Raw genomic sequence first — 20,905 nt, forward strand, 5'->3', positions numbered from 1 at the left:
CTGAGAAGGAAATGTGAGGATGTGGTGAAACAGGAAAGAAAAATGCATGTGAGAAATGTGCTGCTTGGAGAGTGCTGGCTGTGAGTGATATTCTTCCCAGTGAGGTGCCCTGTGATTGAGCGTAGGGAAGAGTTGTTCTGGTGGCTGCTTGGAAACCTGCTTCTAGGGGATGTGGAGTCGGTGTACTTGTCTAGGAGCAGAGCAGAGTCCTTGGACTGCAGTAGTGAAGGATGGATTGCTCCGCCACCGCTTGGCGGAAAGGAATGCATGTGCATGCTTATGTTTCAGTGGCACACAAAGACCTGAAAGGGTCCCAGGGAAGCGTGGTGTGACGTCTCTATATATCAGACTTGCTGAAGCACCTGAGATGTGCAGCATGTTCTGTTCTTGCCACTCTGTTGTAGAGGAAGGGGCTCCAGTAAAGCAATGGGGCAAAGAACAGGGGTGGTAGCTTTGTAAGCTCTTCTGACCCTGCCAGGAACCTGTCAGCAGCATTCAGCAGGCTCTTTGAAGTGTGACTTCTTTCATTAGATTAATCAAATGCTAATTTTGACACTTGAAGGGGGAATCAACCCACTTAGTTTGAGACATTTCCATCTGAGCAGTCTGGGCTCCAGAAGCAGCAGAGGCAGATAGGTGTATCTGTAACACAGGTCATCTGACATTGAAATATGTGTCCAAGAGTGATGGTTTGCACCTGTGTGGGGTCTTCTCCTCTCCGATAATTATAAAAGGAGTCTATAAGCAGTTGGATTACATTGTACCTTTTGTGGCATTTTACCACAACTGTTGCACTACTGATGATTGTGAGGATGTCCATGATAGTGGAGGGTGTCCCTGCCCGCAGCGGGGGAGTTGGAACTAGATGATCTTTAAGGTCCCTTCCAACCCAAACCATTCTATGATTCTGTGATGATTCTACGATTTCAACGGAAACAGCCAGTCCATGTTAATTCCTGCAGTCGTGAACTTAAGTGTGCCACGCAGCCACCACAGTCTTCCCTTTTTTTCACAAGCACAGTTACTTAAGTACAGTATTTCCAAACTTCCTCACCACAGCAAAACACAGGAGTAGTAAGTTAAATACTGCATTGAGCACAGCTCCTCCAGATGGAGCTGGCTCCATCATTTCAGAGGGCTGTAGGTTCTGTGGGAAAGGCACGGCAGGGTGCTTAACCATACGGCATAGAATTATAGCTTATATGAACTGTTCGTGGTCTCTTACGTTTTTCCTCACAGCTTCCTGTAGCCATCTGATGAATTCTGGATTTTGCTACTTGAGATAGGCATCTTACAGATTATAGTCAAGTCAGGCTTGTGCTTTCCTGTGTTTTGGTTCTTCCATCCTGGATGCTGGTGGTTTTGCTTATGTGCAATAGATTTCTTAAGTTTCATTGATGCAGAATATGTTTTTCCCTTCAAATGTAGATGCAGATTTCTGGTACATTGTAGCAATAGACCTTGCTCTGTGTGCATGTGCCAGGGATTCATATGCAAAGTTGTTTATATACCAGATGCTTGCATTTGTCCATTCTGCTGTTACGAAACAAAATGCCGCAGCATAAATGGTGGCCGTGTGCTAGTATATCAGGAGGTATAGAAGCAAACTGCAATGTTAACATATTTCAGCCACTATAGTTTGATATTACATCTGCCAGCTAATGCACTCAACTAATACTGTTTAAACGAGCAACTGCAAACATTTGCTATTAGGTTAATTCAGTGGAAAAAATGCACTTTCAACACACTCGTTAGAACAGAACTAAACATATCTTTCAGCTCACGAGGGAGCTCTGCACCCAGCTCTTTCCTGACTCCAGCTCATCCATATTACTCTGGCAACATGGCTCTCCTGCTCTGCTCTCAGCCTCGCACAGCTCTGATTTCTGTGCTTCTTCCCCTCCACCTCTGCTTACTCTGGCGACTTGCTGCCGCCAAGCCCAGTGGCACTCACCATTCCCCAGTCTCGCCACACTTGTTGACAGCCACAAAAGTCCCAAGCTGAGTTCCCCTATCGCACTTCTCCATGCCCCAACTTCTGAGCAACAGGATTTTTCACAACCCGATGCTCCTTGTCTTACTCAGGAAAGGCAGCAGAGACTGGAATTTGACAGAACTGGATGTAAAATTAATTCACCATGCTTTGCTTTCAGGCTTAAAAAGAACAAGGATATGCTTAAAACAGCCTGCAGCAGGCATGAGCTAGTAAACCCCGGTCAGTGTGTAGCCTCTGAAATCTCTGTGCAGCTTCACTGAGATCCCCCTCAAACACTCACCAATGCAAGTGCTTCGCTTTAGTGCACGAACCATCCCGGGCCTTCTCGTGGCAGTAAAGTGAAGCACATGGAAAAATGCCTGACCCCAGCCCAGGAAGCAGTGACGTGCCCAAGCGCCTTCCTGAATGACAGCCCGAGCCCTGTGGCTTCAGTTCTAAGGAGCCACTGTGACGTGCAGACATGGGCTGAGGTGACAAGGACCGGGCCCTAAGGCACTGCCCCATACTGTACAAGCTGAAGTATGCACGTGTGCTGCTTCCCTGCATACTCTGTATAATTCTTCTGAACTGATTTCTCCCAAACAGAGCCTTACACCTGTGGAGCTTGTGGAATCCAGTTCCAGTTTTATAACAATCTCCTGGAGCACATGCAGTCCCATGCAGGTAAGCTGGGCACTTCGACTCGCTTAAAGCGGAGAATTAAATTCTGCGCTGATGCCTGATGTTGACCCCGTTGTGTGTCAATAGAGCTTTCTGTGCTCACGGTTTCCAAAGCCCCAGTAATTACACCTGCAGCAAAAAAGATACTCAAAGGCTGGAGCACGTAGCAGTGGCTGCAACAATGCAAGGCTCAGGGTATATCGTAAATATTACTCCTTTCCCTAGGAAGAGAGGAAATGTGCTGTGCTAGCACAGAGCACATCGGACTACTCCTTCCCTTTATCCAGAGGTGTCTAGGGAATGCTCATTGCGTAAGCATTAATGGGTCACTCCTACAGCAAATGAAATCCCTCCTGCAAAAAGGGTAGTTCTCAGTGAAGCAAACAAAGCAGAAATGCTCGCAGGGCAGCAGAGCCTTTGCCCACACAAGTCTTTTTCTGTGCTTGTGTCTCCTGGAGTTCTGCAAAGGACTGAAATGTGTTCTCAGAAGAAGAATTTGCTGTTTCAGCAGTTGTGTTCGTTTCATTCTCAGCTCTCTTCAAAAGAAAATTCTGAGGAGTAGTTCCACTACTTTGTTTCTAAGCCACCTTTTTTGTTTTCTATCTCAGTACATAAGAGATGATTTTCAAATTTCAAAGGCAAAGTTGTTTCAAAGACACCATTCAGAATATTCAAAAAACGTAGAAACAGGATTTTTTTTTTATATTGGCAATTTTTTTCTTCTTTTTTTCCTCTTGAATGAAAATTCAAGTGAATTAACACAGGTTTACAAATAATTTCACCTTTGACAGACCTGTGTTTTCCAACAGACAGTGGTTCTGTTGAGATATACGTTCAGTTACCCAGGGTAAGCCCTGGGTAGAGTGGAATGGAAGGTCAGATGGCTTGAGGAAAAGCATGTTTTCCATTCTGTAACAGTAATTCTAATCAAAGTTCTTAATCTTGCTCCTTCTTTTAGTCCTAATTTTAATGAGTGTCCCTTGAGTTCTTCATCTACACGGTTTCTCAGTTCCAGTTCAGTTCTCACTGGCAAATCTTAGTGCAGGCTTTGTGTGTTGTTCAGCAGCTACTTTATTTATCATCTTTATAATGTTATGGATAGACATTTAGGGTGATTTGTTAAAAGACGGTACGAGTTTTGTGGGTGTTATTTTCTGTTAGAGCATAAGCTGGTTAATGTGGAGTAACTGGAGTTCATGTGACACCGAGGAGCAGGGAAGCTCTGCTCGGGGTCATGGCTGCCGTCACTCCGTGGTGTTGGGGTCTGTCCCTGCTGTTTGTCGATGGCAGTCTCTGCTTGCCTCCAAGCTGCGTCCTGACCATCCCATTCCTTGTTCCGGTCCCCGGTACTAAAATGCAGCATTTTGAGTTACAGCTCTTGGTGACACTGAGTAGAGGAGCTGCAGAGGAGGGTCCAAGGCTAAAGTGTCGAAGGGGAGAATGGCACCTCCCTAGCAAGGTGTGAGCTGTTGACAATTTTAAGCTAGTGCTGCCTGCAGCTTCTTCCTTCTTTCTTCTTTACAAATGACCCATGGACTCTGGGCTGTTCACCTGGATTACTTTGGACACAGAACAGGGCTGGAAGGGGGAGGTATCTGTGACCTGACTCGTGTAATGTCAGCAGAGATAGATACATTAATGGGTAGATCCCCTCTCTCCAGCTCAGGACTCTCCCTGCTTTGTTTGTAAGTCACTGTCTTCTGCTTGAAGTCACCTGTAAGTCACTGTCTTCTGCTTCCCCTTGAATGTCTCACTGGTACAGTGACAGCAGCCTTGTCCGTGTCTTAAGTGCTCTGTCCAGGCGCCACCGCTGCTGCCCCCTGTGAAAGCCATCCTCTGCTGTGGCGACTGTGCGTGGAGCGTGCCAGTCCTCTGCTCAGGCCTCTTCCTCTGCAGGGAACAGTGGCCTTTCCTGCAGATCTGTGCAGCTGGAGGCGAGCGGCACAGTATTTGCTACTGTGGGATGAGAGCAAAACAAGGTGAAGAGGTGTGAAAGCTACAGACAGCTTTGGTGGGTGTCTGGTTCTGGATGTTGCACTTGAGCAGAGCAGCAGTGGAAACTACGCAGAGCTTGCAGTTAACTCTGGTCCCGGTTTGTTGCCTTTTAGCCTGTTGGAGCTTGGGGATTTCCAAATCCAAGAAACAGCATCGGCACAATATCTCTGAAGTCTGGGGGTGCAGAGACCTTGCACTAGTCAGCAGAACTGGTGGCATAGGATCCACATACTGGGGACACTGGTGTAGTAGCAGTTTACACCAGTCCATGTGCCTGGCTCAAGGGATATTACATTATGGAGATGCAGAGATATAAGAAGCCCATATGGGTCAAATACTCCCCCAGTTAATGTGTTCAGGAGTCCAGTTTGGCTTACTATGTCTGATGCACAGGGCTAATCTCTTCCAACTAAATGTGATGCATCCACTGAGCCCCTCTTGCAAGTGACTGAAGACCGGGAATGTGGTGCTGGCCTCAAGGAGCAAAAGCAGGGACATACTGGTTCTTGAGTCATTCAGAGGGCTGAGCCTGGAGGCTGGAAGGTAATAAGGAGAGATTATAGCTCCATAAAACAGCTACACAATGAGAAGAAGCAATTAGAATGTAAATTGGAAGCTGAAAGGCAGGAATAGAACAGCAGAACACCAGGCAAAGGAATTTGTTCTGTAATTACACTGTACAATGTACAGCTTTGACTCCCTTTAGAGTACTTTGTTCAGGTCGAGTGGTACCATATAATGCCCTTCCTACAATCTAGAGCTAAAAAAATAAAAGGACGACTAGGCTGAACCTGGATTAAAGGATTGGAGGCATGAAGAGAAATTAAAGAACCATGATCTGTGTAGTTCACAGACTGCCTGGTAAGGAAGATGAGGCTGAAATGCACAAATCTCATTAATGCCATATTGAATGCCAGCAGATATTTGTACATAATAAATCCCCTATTATTATGAAATAGATAAAAATGTTGAGAGGAGGAAATATAGAGGGTTCCTCCCCCCACCTGCCCCTCACCAAGACAAGGAAGGCCTGAACCACGAACAAAGTTAGTAGGCAACAATGCAGCATTTTCGTTTGCCTACGCACAGATGTTTGGAGTTGAGGATGCTGGTGGCATTAGCTCAAGAGCAATTAGTCTAGGCAAATGCTGGGGGAAAAATGATGTGTCACATCTGATCACTGGCATCCACTGGAGCACCTCCTGCTCTTCACAGCTCTTCCACTCTCTCGAGGACCGACCTTTGGCTGCAGTCCTGAGCATGGCAATGCTCCCCAGGTACCAACCATGACCAGGGATCTCCCTGGGCACATACCGCCCCCGAGGCAGTCCCACCAGAGTCTGACCTGGTTCTGTCATATCCTGGATTGCTCTTAGGTATTGATGCAGTCTGTGGCCAGTGTAGACCAAATAATTACTGTGCAGTCTGTGGCTGTTGGTCAGCAAGGTTTGTGAATGCCCCAGCAGTTAACATGCAGAGCTGCTCAAATTTGAGAGGACTTGCTCGTAAGGAAGAGGGCACTGGAGTTCCATCACACCATTGCTTGTCTCTAGGTCCTTGCTGGTCTCCTCCCTTCTCTCCCATGTCATTGCCACACATGAAGGAGAGCAACTTTGCCTTCTCCTGTTAGTTCTGATGGGCAGTCCACTGCTCTGCCTGGCACCACATCTGCCTGGGCTGCAGAGCAAAGCTCCTGTGTGTGCCTTAATAAGGCATTCCTGTAATTAGTGCTCTGCTGCCTGGAGCACTGGGGCAGGATTCATTTCACTGCATGCTGCTGTGCCTAGGCTATAGACATTGCCACCTGAGCTGGTCAGCTTGGCCTCCCTTTGTAATGGGTGAAGTCATTGACTCCAGGTGAGTTCGGGGCATGGTGGATCTTACTTACACTACAAGAGGCGTCTAGTTCTGCCTGGGTGAATGAATCACGTTCTTAAGCCTGTTTTGCACCACTGAGTGTAAATGGAGCCCCAAGGGGCCACTTTGAAGAGAGGCATGTCTAATAGGGATGTCCAAAATTAGGTGAGATGAGTCCAGCTGTGATGAGTAAAGGACCTGTTTTGTCATCTTTGTTTTTAATTCCATCTTTCTGTTCAGCCTGGTCACAGTCTCTCCATCTTTCTCCTTCCTCTTCCACCTCTCTTCATTGTGCACTTTTTCATTACTTCACAGTCTATTTCAGAGCACAATTTCACAGTGAAACATACTAAGAACTAGAAAATTTCCTCTGGAGGGTTGGGGAGAAGTTCTTGGGGCGCATGAGAAGAAAGCACATGGATACAATATGGAATTTACTGATCTTGACTGCATTTCCTTGAAAGATCCCATCAGATTGGCAGCCAAAGTGTTTACCCAGTTACATACACAGAAACGGGAGCATGAACACAAAGGCCCCTGGGCTAGTTGGTACCTTTGCAGCCATAGGGAGGAGCAATCTTTAGTCACAATCCAGAAACTTGGGGATTTTTTTTCTTTTTGTTTCCAGTCTGAGGCAGCAGCAAGCAGCCTGAGAGGAGATTTGCCCTCTCTACAGTGGGAGGAAACCATATATGAAAATTGTAATAAGATCCTTAGATACAGAGGAGTTAAGCATAGCTTGAAAAACAAAGTACTTAACAGTAAAGGGAAGCCACCTGTGGTGCAGAAAGAGGCAGTAAAGCAAAAGAAGGATAAATGTTTGTTACACCTGCTTTCATTTCGAAAGCAAGCAAATTGCACAAGGAACATCTATTCCTCCTGATGTGCAGCTTCAGTTGATCGGGAGACATTTCTCACAGTGTGCTGATGGCATCAATGTCACTGATGCACAGAAAAAGCCACTGTCATTTCAGCCACATTTTGGGAGGTGATAGGTTGCAAGTCCAAGGTTTTAAGGTTTCTGACGGTACTGTGCCATCTCACTGAAAACTGTTTAAAAGCTAGAGAGAACGGAGTAGATGATTGGTGTCACCTTAGTTAAGGGAACCATAAGTAAATGCTAAGCAGATGGGTACTGTTTCCCCTTCTTTGCGCTTTAAGCGTTACTACCTTGTGCTTCTAATGCCTCCCTGTCTCTTGCCCCACAGCTGACAACGAGAACAATATTGCCTCTAGCCAGCCCAGATCACCTCTAGCTGTTGTTGAAGAAAAGTGGAAACCACAGCTCCAAAGAAATAACGCCAACAATAGTACGTAGCAATGTTTGCTCTTCTGTCTCGGGCCTACCTGTTGGCTTTGAACAAGTGACTGTCAGAGGGGGTACAGCAGTGATGGGCATTGTGCAAGGCCCTTGTCCTCACCTAACTGCACTTGATTTCACCCATAATTCATGTACTGTCCTGCAGAGCACCCACTCCCATTACAGGAGCACTCATATGCAAAAAGTACTGGGAACCCTGAGGAGGTGGTAGGAAAGGTTTGTAAGGAAGATGCATTTGGGAACTCCTGGAAAAAGTTAACTTCTGATCCAAACCCAGACTTCCTGGCCTGGGGTTAAAAAATTAATCCAGTTTTCATGGTGTGATATAGGCATAACCCGTCACTCCCTGTGCTGACAGACAGCCGGTGTCTGGCTGTATCCCCAGCTTATCCTGTGAACTTGTGCTTCACCATGAGAAAAGGTAAAATACAGTCCTGTGGGAAAAGGTTCCAAAGCATTTGAGCTGAGCAGCCTGGTGGAAGGGTGATACAAAACCATGGTGCTTTTGTGTTCTGGTATGGCCAGAAATGACACTCACATTGCCCAAAATCAACCACAAAAAGGTTGCTGGAGTTCAGAGGAAGAAATGGAAACTTGGGCTTCAGCACTGTTTGAGATGGTGGAGGAAGCAACTCCTCTTAAAATAACTGTCTCAAAGAAAAGGCTTGAATCACAAAAATGGAAAGAAGTCCAGCTTTCGAGCTGGGCGAAGCTGTGACCACCAGCCCATAGACACAGATAGTGAACAGCACACATGAGTGTAACTTACCTAGGCAGTTCCTCAATGAACGCCGCAGAGATGCCATTGGTTAAGGCACTGGACTGTGAGTAGATAGTGTGTGCTCTGTCTCGGTCCCCACACCAGGGAGAGTATGCAGCTAAACTCATTGTTACTCTAAGCAAGAGCAAGGCCTGTCCATGGAGGTTCCTGTGTCCAGAAACCCTTGGGGGAAGAAATCCAGGGTTGGAGATGTCTCTGCCATCATCTGGGCATGTTCCACCTCTTTGGGTGTCTCTCTCAGAATTGTTTTGTGACTTCGTCCCCTCTCCTGTTGCAGAGGAGCAATTCTCACCTGGTGCTTTCTCTCCCTCCTTCTATTTCACTGCAGCATCCACGAGTGGTTCGGTAGGGAACAGCGCGATCCCAGAGAAGGAGCGGCAGAACATTGCCGAGAGGCTCCTGAGGGTGATGTGCACTGACCTCGGGGCTCTGAGTGTGGTGAGCGGGAAGGAATTCATCAAGCTAGCACAGACCCTGGTGGATAGCGGAGCTCGCTATGGGGCCTTCTCTGTCACCGAAATCCTTGGCAATTTCAACACACTGGCTCTGAAGCATTTGCCTCGGATGTACAACCAAGTGAAGGTGAAAGTCACCTGCGCCCTGGGCAGCAACGCATGCCTTGGCATCGGTGTCACTTGCCACTCACAGAGCATTGGCCCCGATTCTTGCTACATCCTGACAGCTTATCAGGTGGAAGGCAACCACATCAAGAGTTACGTCCTGGGAATTAAGGGCGTGGACATTCGAGATAATGGTGATTTTATCCACCACTGGGTACAGAACGTGCTCTCGGAGTTTGTGATGTCAGAGATCAGGACGGTGTATGTCACAGACTGCAAAGTCAATTCCTCTGCGTTCTCCAAGGCAGGCATGTGCTTGCGTTGTTCGGCCTGTGCCTTGAACTCAGTAGTGCAGAGTGTGCTGAACAAGCGAACACTACAGGCTCGCAATATGCACGAAGTGATTGAGCTCCTGAATGTCTGTGAAGACCTGGCAGGATCCACGGGCCTCTCAAAGGAGACCTTTGGCTCCCTGGAAGAGACCTCTCCTCCGCCCTGCTGGAACTCAGTCACCGACTCCCTCCTGCTCGTCCACGAACGCTACGAGCAGATCTGTGAGTTCTACAGCAGGGCCAAGAAGATGAACCTCATCCAAAACCTGAACAAACACCTGCTCAGCAACCTAGCAGCCATTTTGGCTCCAGTGAAACAGGCAGTGATTGAGTTGAGCAACGAGAGCCGGCCCACTTTGCAGCTGGTACTGCCCACCTATGTCAAACTGGAGAAACTGTTCACTTCCAAAGCTAATGACGCTGGCGTAGTCAGCAAACTCTGCCACCTCTTCTTGGAGGCGCTGAAGGAGAACTTCAAAGTTCATTCGGCACACAAGGTAGCCATGATCTTAGACCCTCAGCAGAAGCTGCGGCCCGTTCCACCATACCAGCATGAAGAGATCATTGGCAAGGTCTGTGAGTTGATCAATGAGGTGAAAGAGTCCTGGGCAGAAGAAGCAGAATTTGAACCTTCAACCAAGAAGCCTCGGGCAGCAGGGGAAGCCACAGCAGCTCAGGAAGAAGATTGGTTCGGGAAAAATGAAGTCTATGATTATTTGCAAGAACCTCTCTTCCAGGCCACCCCTGACCTGTTTCAGTACTGGTCGTGTGTTACCCAAAAGCATACAAAACTAGCCAAGCTAGCCTTTTGGCTCTTAGCAGTGCCTGCTGTTGGTGCCAGAAGCGAATGTGTAAATATGTGTGAGCAGGCTCTCTTAATCAAAAGGAGACGGCTACTCAGTCCAGAAGACATGAACAAACTCATGTTTTTGAAGTCCAACATGCTTTAAGACTGTCTTTTAATTAAAACAAAACTTTAAAACACTGTTCCAAACAAAGAAAAAGAATTTTAAGTTCTAAACACTGTGGACCTCATTATGAATGCCCCTGGAAACCAAGTGCTTTTTTATATATATATAAAAATATAAATATATATAAAATTAAGTTTGAAAGGAAAGCTGAGCACGTGAGAGAGACAGCCCTCTGCCAGGAACGTGCTCCTTTCCATAGATAGTGTGTGGACTTGACAGACTTTCTAATGTTTTCAAGTGGGCAGACCAATGGGAGGCTGATGTTCTAAAGTCTTCAGGCAGCTGAGATCTAAAGTGACTTGAAGTTTCTTTTGTTTCTCCTCCACCCCACCTTTCCTCTTGTCCCCTGGGCCATCTTGCCATGGATAATCAGACTACAGTGAACAGACCAGTTCTGCACTGGACTTTGCTCCTTTGAATAACTGTACACCTTGAGGGCATTTGTCTGCAGCCTTCTTGACATACGGTGCATGTTATCAGGGCAGCTGTGTTTTATGAACACCGGTATCTTTAGAAATCAGGAAGGGAGACTTTAAGTGTTTTTTAAAAATTTTATTTTTAACTTTTTCATACATGTTTTTTCAAAAGAACAAAAGTTACTTTTCTGTCTCCACTCCCAGTTTTAACATGTTAGCTAGTGATAAGTTTGATTTAAAACTAAGAGAAATGGTTCATGGCAGAAAATGTCTGTAATTGTTACGTTTCTTCGATTTATTTTTTTACAGCATAACTTCTTTTCTGAATTCCCAGTGTTAATTAGCTTCTCTGTGAATTTTGTACATCAGGGGTTCTCAAACTTGTTCCAGAGCAGCCCATTTGCGATTAAATAATATCCTTATGGGAACCACAGCAGTTGCTTATATGGAAAAGCTAGAAACCAGGAAAAGTAAGCAAGCGGTGACAGCAGAGATGTCTCTGGGCCGCCAGCAAGCTTGCTGGGGTCTGCCAGCTGTCATTGAGAACCCTTGTACCTAAACTTTTTGTAAAGAAGTTTCTCAGTACCCACGCTCAAAACAACCTTCACAAGGCCAAGGACAAACCAAGGTGTATGATTTTTCAGGGGAACAAAGATCATCAGTTTTGTCAAACTGGGGTTTGAAGGAAGCTTAGAGAAGTGCATGGGCTCAAAGATTCTTCTGAATGTAAGTGCTCCTGATTGAGTGCAAAGAATATCTTCCCGTTTTATTTGGAATGGTTTCCTCTAGTAGCACGAATGTCTTTTTAATACCTACAGTGCATTACACTACTTGTTATGTTGCTGAATCGTTCTGGCTAGGAAGGCCACCAGCCCTTAAACGTTCACATTTACTGGCTCACCCCAAATGCAATTAGAGGTCATCGTAACGCAAAAGCATCTCAGTCACTCTGCTGTCCACCACGGCCAGTGGTCTGCCGTGTCCAGTGCCCGTAGGCACAGGTCCTGTGCTTCTGGCTAGGATCTCTGCAGGCTGTCAGGTTTGGTGCCTCGTGGACAATTCCCAAGCGCTGGTGCCAAACTGTTAATTTTTCATCACTGGGACTTGTATCTGGGAGGCAAATTCAAGCATATTCTTATTTTTGAAGTGTGCTCTCCTGCTTCCAGTGGTGTGCTCTGGAGCTGCAGTCACAGTCAATCAGAGGTCGGGGAGGAAGGACTCGCTCAGCTCTGGGCAGGCTGGCTGGAGGCTGAAGTCCTTCAGCAGCGCATGGGTGTTTTCTGGTTGCTGACAAGGCAGTGGGGAGACGGGGGGGCCCTCTCTGAAGTGTGCTGTTGCACAGATGTTAAACCAAGATCCCACCTGCCCGTCTGGTTGTAATAGAAGTCGCGAGTCCCAAGACATGAGAAATGGCAAACCTGATCTCTCAGTGGGCAGATGCCTTGAACATGACAGGCACTAGCGGACAGCTTCACTGCTGTGGGGCTCAGACAGGGGAACAGTTCACGTGCTAGAGACCTTCCCTAGGTCAAGGTCACCAGATAGCTCTTTGCACCCAGCTCTCTTGCCCTTTTCAGCCTGGAAACAGGATCTGCTATTAGCTTGAGTCTAGCATTTGGGTTGACTTCTCAGCACTGTTACTGGCATCAGAGCAAAACTAATTGTCTCCTGAGTATAAGTTTTGCATATGGATATCTTAAAAGACACAGTTGGCAACCCCACTGACAACTGCGGGGTAGCAGCACTTGAAGAGGAGCTGCCAAGGCAGAGGCGCTTAGACATCTCCCTTCTCTGGCAGTGGCTTTTGCAAATGGAGGTGTTGGTTGTAGGGTCAGCTTTTCTTCTTGCTGGTTTTATTTTCTCCCGTACAAATCCTGCCAGCCTAGCCACCAGCTGGGCCCACGCTGACACATCTGTTTGCATTTGCAGTGCAGGAGGAACCTGTAACAAACAATAACTAAATCTCAAACTACAAACAGAAAACCCAAATGAGATGTGTGCTGATTACAAAGTGTTTGTGCTGTGCTGCTGTTCCCACTGAAAAGCACAAGGTATCCTGCCGCAAGAAAACTTGGCTGGAGGATGAATCTAAAGCAAGATTAGCTTTTGAGGTTGCAGAGTGTGTACCGTGCAGCTCAGCTGATGGGCAGAACTGGGGACAGGATTTGTAGTTCTTTCTCCTAACGGTGCATTACACATTTTTGCTTGGTTCGCCTGAGACTCCGAGAGCCCCTCATGGGCTCTTCGATGCTCAGACGAATGTGCAAAACTCTTGTGTTCCTTTGAAAAGAAAGCTCCAAACCCCAACACTCCATTGCTGAGGGACAGGTTGATAACTTCTGTGGGATTTGTCAACTCGGGCTCATTGTGTTGTCTGTCTGCAAGGCATTAAGGGTGGGGAAGTGGACAAAGCAGAGTTAGGACAGGTCTAAAGCCCTGGAACTGAGAATGAGGTAAAACTGCGGTGATTGTGCAACCATTCGATGCCAGGCTGTGCACAGCAGTGAGCTGGACCGTGGCTGCACAGCCAGGACATGCAAGTGGAAAGGCTGCAGCCACCCTTAACTCCCAGCCCATCTCCTCTTCCCCTTTTTACAGTGTGGTTTGGCATCAGATCTGGAACTTTCTTGCTGTCATGACCAAAGAGAGGGATTGACTGGCCCTCTCCCCCATCTGAGTACCTGTCACCTCCGGGGCAACTTTGGTTATAGTTGCACTAATGATGGACGTCAAGCAAACATGCAGTGTTGTCTGGTAGATGAGATTCTCCCAAAAACTTAGAAACTCGACTTAGCAGCTGAAAAAGCAAAATAAAACCTAAAGCCCTAAAGTGGAGCAGTCTGGAAAGCTGGTGAGAAGAGGAGCTGGTTGGCTGGCCCCCTTCTCCAGCAGGTCCATGGAAGGAGCTGCAGCTCTTCATGAGATTTAAATGTGGTTACCCAGTGTTCTGCTCAGAGGAGCTATTCACGCTGTGTCTGCTCACAGGCTGACCTTTGCCTGATGTACCTACACTTCATTAAAAGGAGAGAAGCACATTTGGAGCACACGTATTTATCCTAAATGCCAAGCTTTTGCTCATATTTCTCCTTCCCTCTTCAAGACTTGGATTTGCATTCTAGGGAGCATAGTTACTTTACCTAAAGGTCTGAATTTTGGAAGCTCTTAATTTGCCAGGCTACTGCACCCCAAACTATTCCATGATTCTATTCCATGATTGGCTCAGTGGGATGGAGCAGCACTTGGGCTGTACAGAGCACTGTCCATCCTGCAGTGGGAGACCAGAGAGGAGAGGGTCCCAGTTTGGCCAGAGCTGTCATGAGGTTCTGCTCCCTTTGAGCTAGGAGGAGAAGTCCTCAGAATTGGGATCCTCCTCTGGTAGGTCACGTTGGGAATTTGTCTTCTGCTTGTTTGTTTCCTTTACTGGCACTTGAGAAATGCGTTGGGATACAAAACCGCTGTGTGTGTCCTCAGGCAGTCACTTGGTTCTGCTGCTTACTCTGTGCCTGACTGCAGACTTGTCTTTCTGACTTGGCAGTTTGCTAAGGGCGGGGTTATGATCTTCAGGTGGGGTGCAAGCACCAAGAGAAGATGAACTGTAAAGGATGAAGGGCCTCCCAGTCCTGTCTGAAGATCCTTGTTACCAGAAAACTGAGAAAGTGGGATACAAAGGCAGAACTCTTCAAAACGGAAGTTTTTTTCTGTGTGAGTACAGCAGCCAGAGGGTCAGTGGAGAACATGGAGCCCAAACTTGTCTGCTCTGTCTGTCTCTTCTCCTCGTGACTCTCGCAGTAGACAGTAGTTGTGTTCTGGCTTGCAAGACGGGCACGATGTCTTGCGCCTTGGTTGGTTGCAGATGGAAGTAAACTTTTCTTTTTGTCCAAGCTGTATGTCTGTTCTAAGAAAACTGATTTGGTTGTATTTGAACTAGTGCAATCTGGAAAACTTTCTGTGAAAGCCAACTGTGGGCTCAGGTTATGTCTAATTCAGTTGTCTGTTAATTACTGGTTAAACCAGTTTAACTTTGAGATAAATTGGTTTAAGCATCCACATGAACCGCCTGCACTGGTTTAACTGCGCTTGCTGGGTGTTCTCCCCTGCTGATCAGAGAATACATCCAGAAGCAGCTCAGGGAGTCATGACCCTTTTGCAAATGAAGTGGTGGCAGATACTCTCAAAGCTCGGGAATGACTGAAAATAGAGGGGAGACACTTCTGAAAATTGCTTGAGCTCTAAATTGTGGTATCTGAGTTAATACAGTATTGGGTGAGATGTCTCAGGTTGGTTGGTTTGTTTTTCTCCAACTACTTGCAATAACATGGAAGGTTTAGCGTGAGAAGAAATTACCAGGTATGCCCATATTGGTGGATGCGTCCGCTCAGCCGTACCTAGTCTGAGGGACCATTTCCAGCTTCTGGATCCCGCAGCAGGCAAGCCGGGACGTAGTGTTGCACAGGAGCAGGGTGACTGAGACATTGTGCTACTCAGAGAATGCTGTGTGCATTTCTAGACAGCAGCAAGTTACCGATAAATCAGAAAATGGTAAAAGAGCAGCCAAGAAATTCCTCCAGTGCTGGGAGCGCTGCTTTGTGCCGAGGAACATCTCTGATCTCTGATTGCATCTCTCTGGCTAAAGGAGGTGGAGAGGAGCTCCTGGGAGCATTCAGAGGGAGCACACGCAGGAGGGGACAAGTTGTTCCCTATGGAATAATTAGGAGTAATGAGATGAATGAACAAAAAGACACTAAAGGCAGATTCCGGGGAGGAGAAATCTGTTCATCTGGGGGGGGAGTCTGTTATGGGAGTGTTTTTTGGGCCCTATCATTTAAACAAGGCTGTACAGCTATGCAGAGCATGCTCTGTAAGGCACAAGGCTGCTTTGGACCTTGCCAAGAGACTGGATGTAGAGGTGGGAAATGATTGCTGTGAGTCAAGTCCAGTCCTGCCCGATAGGTCCGGGAGGGTTCACAGAGCATCTTCCTCTGCATCCTCTCACTCAGCACCGGCACCAAACCCATCCCAACACTCCAGTATATACATTAACCAGGTTTCCTAAAGGAGGGAGGTAGCTGACCAGCAGAAGGGGCAGAGGAGGAAACACCAGTTGAGGAGCACATGTCTTGTCAACACTTGTACGGCCAAGGTGGAAGGATCAGGGTGGGGAGAGCATTAAATGTTTTGCTGCTTCTGCTGTGCATTTTCTGTGCTACACCGTGATCTTGAATCTGTGGGATCCATTGGGAATGCCCAGAGGAATGCCCAGAAACACCAGCTGAGACTCAAGGTCCTGTGTCAGACACTTCTGAAGGTGTCGCCCCGTAGCAATAAGAACTCCCTTTTTCCAGTGCATGGGACCTGTCCCGTGCCATGGGTTATCATCTTCTTGGGGCTTCTGGAAATGTCACTGAACAAAACAGTAATGAAAATACGGAGAGGTAAACCCAAGCACAGCTCCAAGGTGAATGCCTCGTTAGTACTGTGGGGTAGTTTGCTTATGCTAGGCCAGAAATGGTAAACCAATGAGAGTGTATTGCCCTGAAATTTAATTTTATATATTGAATGTTTGGGGGACTTCTGTTTAATTTTTGATTTTTTATTTGGCTGGTTAGTTGGGTTTTTTACTATTCCTGTTAGAGTCCTTTGTTTTATAACTTGTTGGGAGAGTTTTGGTCACGTTAGACATCGGTGTATCCAGTAGACCCTTTGGGGTTTATATGATCTGTAGGCAGCTGAGTTTGAATTTTATAGAATAGCTTCTGAGATGAGTCACATTTGTGGCTTATTGATGCACAACATCAACCACTGAAAGGATTGTTTTCCTTCCTGTCGTTCTAGCGTCATTGACAGTGGTCAGCATGTCGTGGTACCCGGGTGAGCAGCGCAGCCTTAACAATAGGGATCTTTTACAGAGGAGTTGATGAGTACAGGCATGTCAAGCCCTTGCTTTTTACAACCAAAGTTCCTTAAAAAGACACTTCCAGCCTCATCAGCCTTGAATGCTTATTTTCAGTCTTCTGGGGGTTCTGGTGGCGGTCTCTGCAACGTGTGTGGATAGGATGGGTTGGTTTGTTGGGTTTTTTTTTCCAGTGGGCTGGGGGTGGGAGGAGGGATTTTTTTTTTTATTTTTTTTTCTTGCTATCTATGGAGAAGGACCTTTCCGCCCAAGGAAGGAGGCATGTGTTCTGGAAGGAGCAACAGTCTTGGGAGCTGTTTTCCATGGTCCCTTTAAACTTATTGGGACTTTAATATTTTTTTTTTTAAATTATTTAAAAGGAAAACTGATAACAGAATGAACTGAAACATTTGTGACAGGTGACTAGCCAAGGCTGTAAGTCCAGGAGGAACGCACATCATCCAGACCATGAGGATTCTGGTCCACGCCGTAGCTAGAAAGTGTCATGCCGACAAACCAAACCATCAGGAAATCCTTGTTTGCAGCCAGTCTGAAAAGAGAAGCTGTTCCTCGTTCGTATGTTCGTTTTTCGAAACCTCCTGTTGGGAGCTGAATTCTTGTTATTTCATCAAGCAAACAATGTTCTCCTTTCCCTCCTCACCCTCCCTCCCCTCAGTAACTCGTGTGCATTTCCTTCCTTTCTGTAGATGCAGATGTTCTAGGCAATACCACAGATGCACCTGCGTGTGTCTCTACCTGCGAGTGCAAGAATCTCATGTCATCTTAAAAAATACAAAAAAATATACAAAAAATATACAAAAAATATCTTTTTTAGGCCAGAGTTTTCTACAGGTATTAATGAATATTTTTCTTAATCCTTATAAGTTTTATGTGTTTAATATTTCTTAATACCGGTAGCATTAATTTATACTTTTGTAGCAACACAATATTTTTATAAACCGCCACCGCTGGCTTTGTCTTCATAATGGGGAAGAGTGCGGGCAGCTGGCCCCGCGCTGTACCATGTACTGTATTTAAAAGGTTATCTAATGTCACACTTGCTGTGTTAATAAACAAAACAAAACCTGTTTGAAGTCTCATGTATTGTTGGTGTGGATCGAATGACTCAATAGAGAGCAATATTGCACGGGGTTGAGTTGCTGATTTTCATTGTGATATATGAACGCTTGAGGCCAACTCAAGTTCTTCTGATTTTTTTTTCTTTTTAGGATTTTGTTTTGTTTTGGTTTGGTTTTTTACAGCTAAATAAATTCAGTGCTGTTTGAAACTTAGACTGACGTCAAATGAAAAGGATTATTAAAGAAAAAAAAAATCAAGGTGTTTAAATGTTGCTGTTTTTACAAGTCTGTTGCTGTCTGAATGGAAATATTCCACGAGAGAGGAGGAATAGTTCCACTTAGCTTCCAAACGAGCTGAGCGCTCCAGGCCAGAGCTCGGTTATTTGGAGATATCTTAGAGACATGTTTCTGCAACATTCTTTTCAGAGTTGATGCCAAGGCAGAAGACAAACTGTAACTGTAAGAAAGCATCCGTTGCTTGAGGATTTTCATGTCAGTGTTGTATTTATGGTTTTACAATAAAACAACCTTTAGGAAAAAAAAAGTGTCTGGGGTTTTCTATTTTTCAAGCACATGAATGGAACATCACCCAGTGCCGAGCCTCTTGTTGTGAAGAGGGAAAACGTCCATTAAAGTGACCTAAATCTCAGCAGCAGTCTCTGATGGACCTCGTCAGCCGTAAAACTCTACGGTGGGCTTCTCCTTCCATCCCTTGTGCATCCCTAAAGCATTTTCCAGAGCATCTCCTGTCTCACGCTTGGTTGCCAGTGCAGTGAACCTGCTCCTCTCACCAGTAAGACATTTATGTGTAGCAGAAAGTGAACCAGGTCTCCTTGGTCAACTGGACGGGCAGTTTGGTGCGTTGTAATGCAGTATTTGTATTCACACAGGGCAGGTTCAGCTCAGTTGGCTTTTTTTGCTGCTAAAGCTGTGCAAGCTGATCCTGGGCAAGGTAGTCTTAACTCACACATAGCGTGTTTCTGCCCAGCGTGGTCAGAGATTTTCACTTGTGCAGCAGATCCACCTGTGAACTTACTGTCACCTCAGGAGAAGAGAGGGCACTGAGCAGGCACTGAGCAGGCCCACTCCTTTCCACAAGGCAAGGGCCTGGACAGCTATTGTATAATCATGGTCAAAATATGAAAGGGGACAGAAGTCTTTGCTTGGAGGCTCTGTCAGTGTTGACCTGCATCAGAGTGTCTCACAGGTTCACAAGGATGCACTGGGGAATGGGGATCACCGGCAGCTTTGCATGCAGGAACGCAGCCTTGCTGATGCCTCTGGAGCTGCAAGACCGACCTCCAGACGAACCAGAAATGAGCGGGGAATTGTCCCAGGTGGAACACATACATAGACCAGGGGTCAAAGGAGGAGGAGACCAGGCCTACCGCTGGAAAATCCAAGGTATGTTGTCTGTCACCCTTCATGTATCCTTTTCTTTGACCTGTTTTGATACCCTTTGGGGTTTTCTAACCTTGCACCCACCCCCCAAAGAAGCAAGCAAAACCCCAAAACAACTTCCAGTGAAAAACAATTTGTAGTGAAATTATTAGTTGGGAAAAAAACAAAACCCAAAGACACGGAATGACGATACGTCTGGCAATTGGATAAACTCTCTTGGCTAGTAGTGAAGTGTGAAGATAAGCCACAGTAATAAATACAACCATCAGAATATAACAGTAGGAATGGCTGTTTTGCAGTAGATTTGAGGTAAAAGTGATTTCAATAAAGAATAAGATTAGATGTCCTCCCATCCTAGCCAGATAGGAGTTAGGATTTGTTTGAAAAATCTAAATATGTGAAGTGGATAATGTATGGCCAAAAGGCATAGAAAACTGGAGGACAGTGCTCCTTGGCATGCCAGGGTCTCCTGGCACTAAATTCTCCATTTTGCTAGACCCATTTAAAAGGATAAGATTGCAAATGGAAACATAAGAGGCTTAAGCTAATCCTGTCTTATTTCCCAATTCTCTACTTTCTGCCTTAACAGGACTCAACTACTTAAGTCTTAGTAATAAAGGAAATGGTAGCTCAGAATTCAGGTTCTGCTGGAGGTATCTCGTAGTTTCCTCTAATTTCAGAAGGACTGATGAATCTAGCAAAGCGAATTCAACTTTCCATCACTAGTCTGATCTTCAACAATTTGCCTTCCTTGGAGTTTTGTTCATCCTGAGATCCTGCATGTGGGAGCATGTAGCAGGTGTGTTACACAGCAAACCTTGACGTGCAGGTAAAGCCTTTGTGTTTGTGTGTGTGTGGTGGCCGTGTGCCCCCTTCAACGTGTGAGTGAACAGTACGTCTGGACCCAGGCCATGTAATGTAACATCTCTGACCTGGTAGCAGCAATTTCTGCCTCTTGCTGCGTCTTCATCACCCGTCAGCATGAGCATGGCTGCTGTGTACGGAATGGGGTGCTGGGACCCAAGGGTTGTCCCACCACCCCCGAATGAGACAGACAGGGCAGGCCCAGAGGTCACGGCCGGGCTCAATCAGGAGTCCAGATCATCAGGCAAGCTCATGGTGATGAGGCAGGTCTGGAGTCAAGCTGGGAAGTCAGATCTGCAGCTCAGGGTTGGGATTTGGTGAGGGTTGCCAGAGTCAGGCACAGCCCAGCAATCACTGGGCAGGCCCACGGTGGTGGGACGGGGTGGAGGGAGGTCAAACTGGGAAGTCAGTCTGTGATCAGAGTTCAGACCGGCCAGGCATGGGCATGTCTGCAGCTGAACTAGAGACTTCCTACAGCACAGCTCAGGACAGGGGCTGAAGGTCCAGGGCTGCGCTGAGACGGGGCTCCAGGGCCACGGGCAGGGAGTGGATGAGGGTCCTCAGGGCCTCTCAGGCATATTTGTGCTCTTGGGTCCATGGGAGCCTCAGGCTGTTGGGTTGGGCAATGCTCCTTGTCCAAACTCCTGCTATCTCTTTAAGTTCCTTGCTGGAGATCCCCTGTGGCTCCTGAAGCAGGACAGAATGAGCCAGCTGCAGAATCACTTCTCCCATGCAAGAACACCCCACAAAACAGTGAAGAACAACAAATCATGAACATGACA

The 20,905-nt window shown here is 46.6% G+C and overlaps 1 protein-coding gene across 29 annotated transcripts in view; it reads left to right on the forward strand.

The window, feature by feature from the left end:
- ZNF618 (zinc finger protein 618) overlaps positions 1–18,071 on the forward strand; it is a 166,169-nt gene extending 148,098 nt beyond the window's left edge. For 23 of the 29 annotated variants that reach the window (XM_075772487.1, XM_075772502.1, XM_075772504.1 and 20 more), the window contains 3 exons: positions 2,582–2,659; positions 7,717–7,818; positions 8,939–18,071. In XM_075772487.1, the coding sequence (XP_075628602.1) occupies positions 2,582–2,659; positions 7,717–7,818; positions 8,939–10,452 (1,694 nt within the window). In that variant the 3' untranslated portion in view covers positions 10,453–18,071. The remainder of the gene's footprint in view (positions 1–2,581; positions 2,660–7,716; positions 7,819–8,938) is intronic. The other 6 variants (XM_075772486.1, XM_075772492.1, XM_075772494.1 and 3 more) reach the window with 1 other exon arrangement.
- The last annotated feature ends 2,834 nt before the right edge of the window (positions 18,072–20,905 follow it).

Source organism: Balearica regulorum, chromosome 20 (genome assembly GCF_011004875.1).
Source record: "Balearica regulorum gibbericeps isolate bBalReg1 chromosome 20, bBalReg1.pri, whole genome shotgun sequence".
Taxonomy (NCBI): domain Eukaryota; kingdom Metazoa; phylum Chordata; class Aves; order Gruiformes; family Gruidae; genus Balearica; species Balearica regulorum.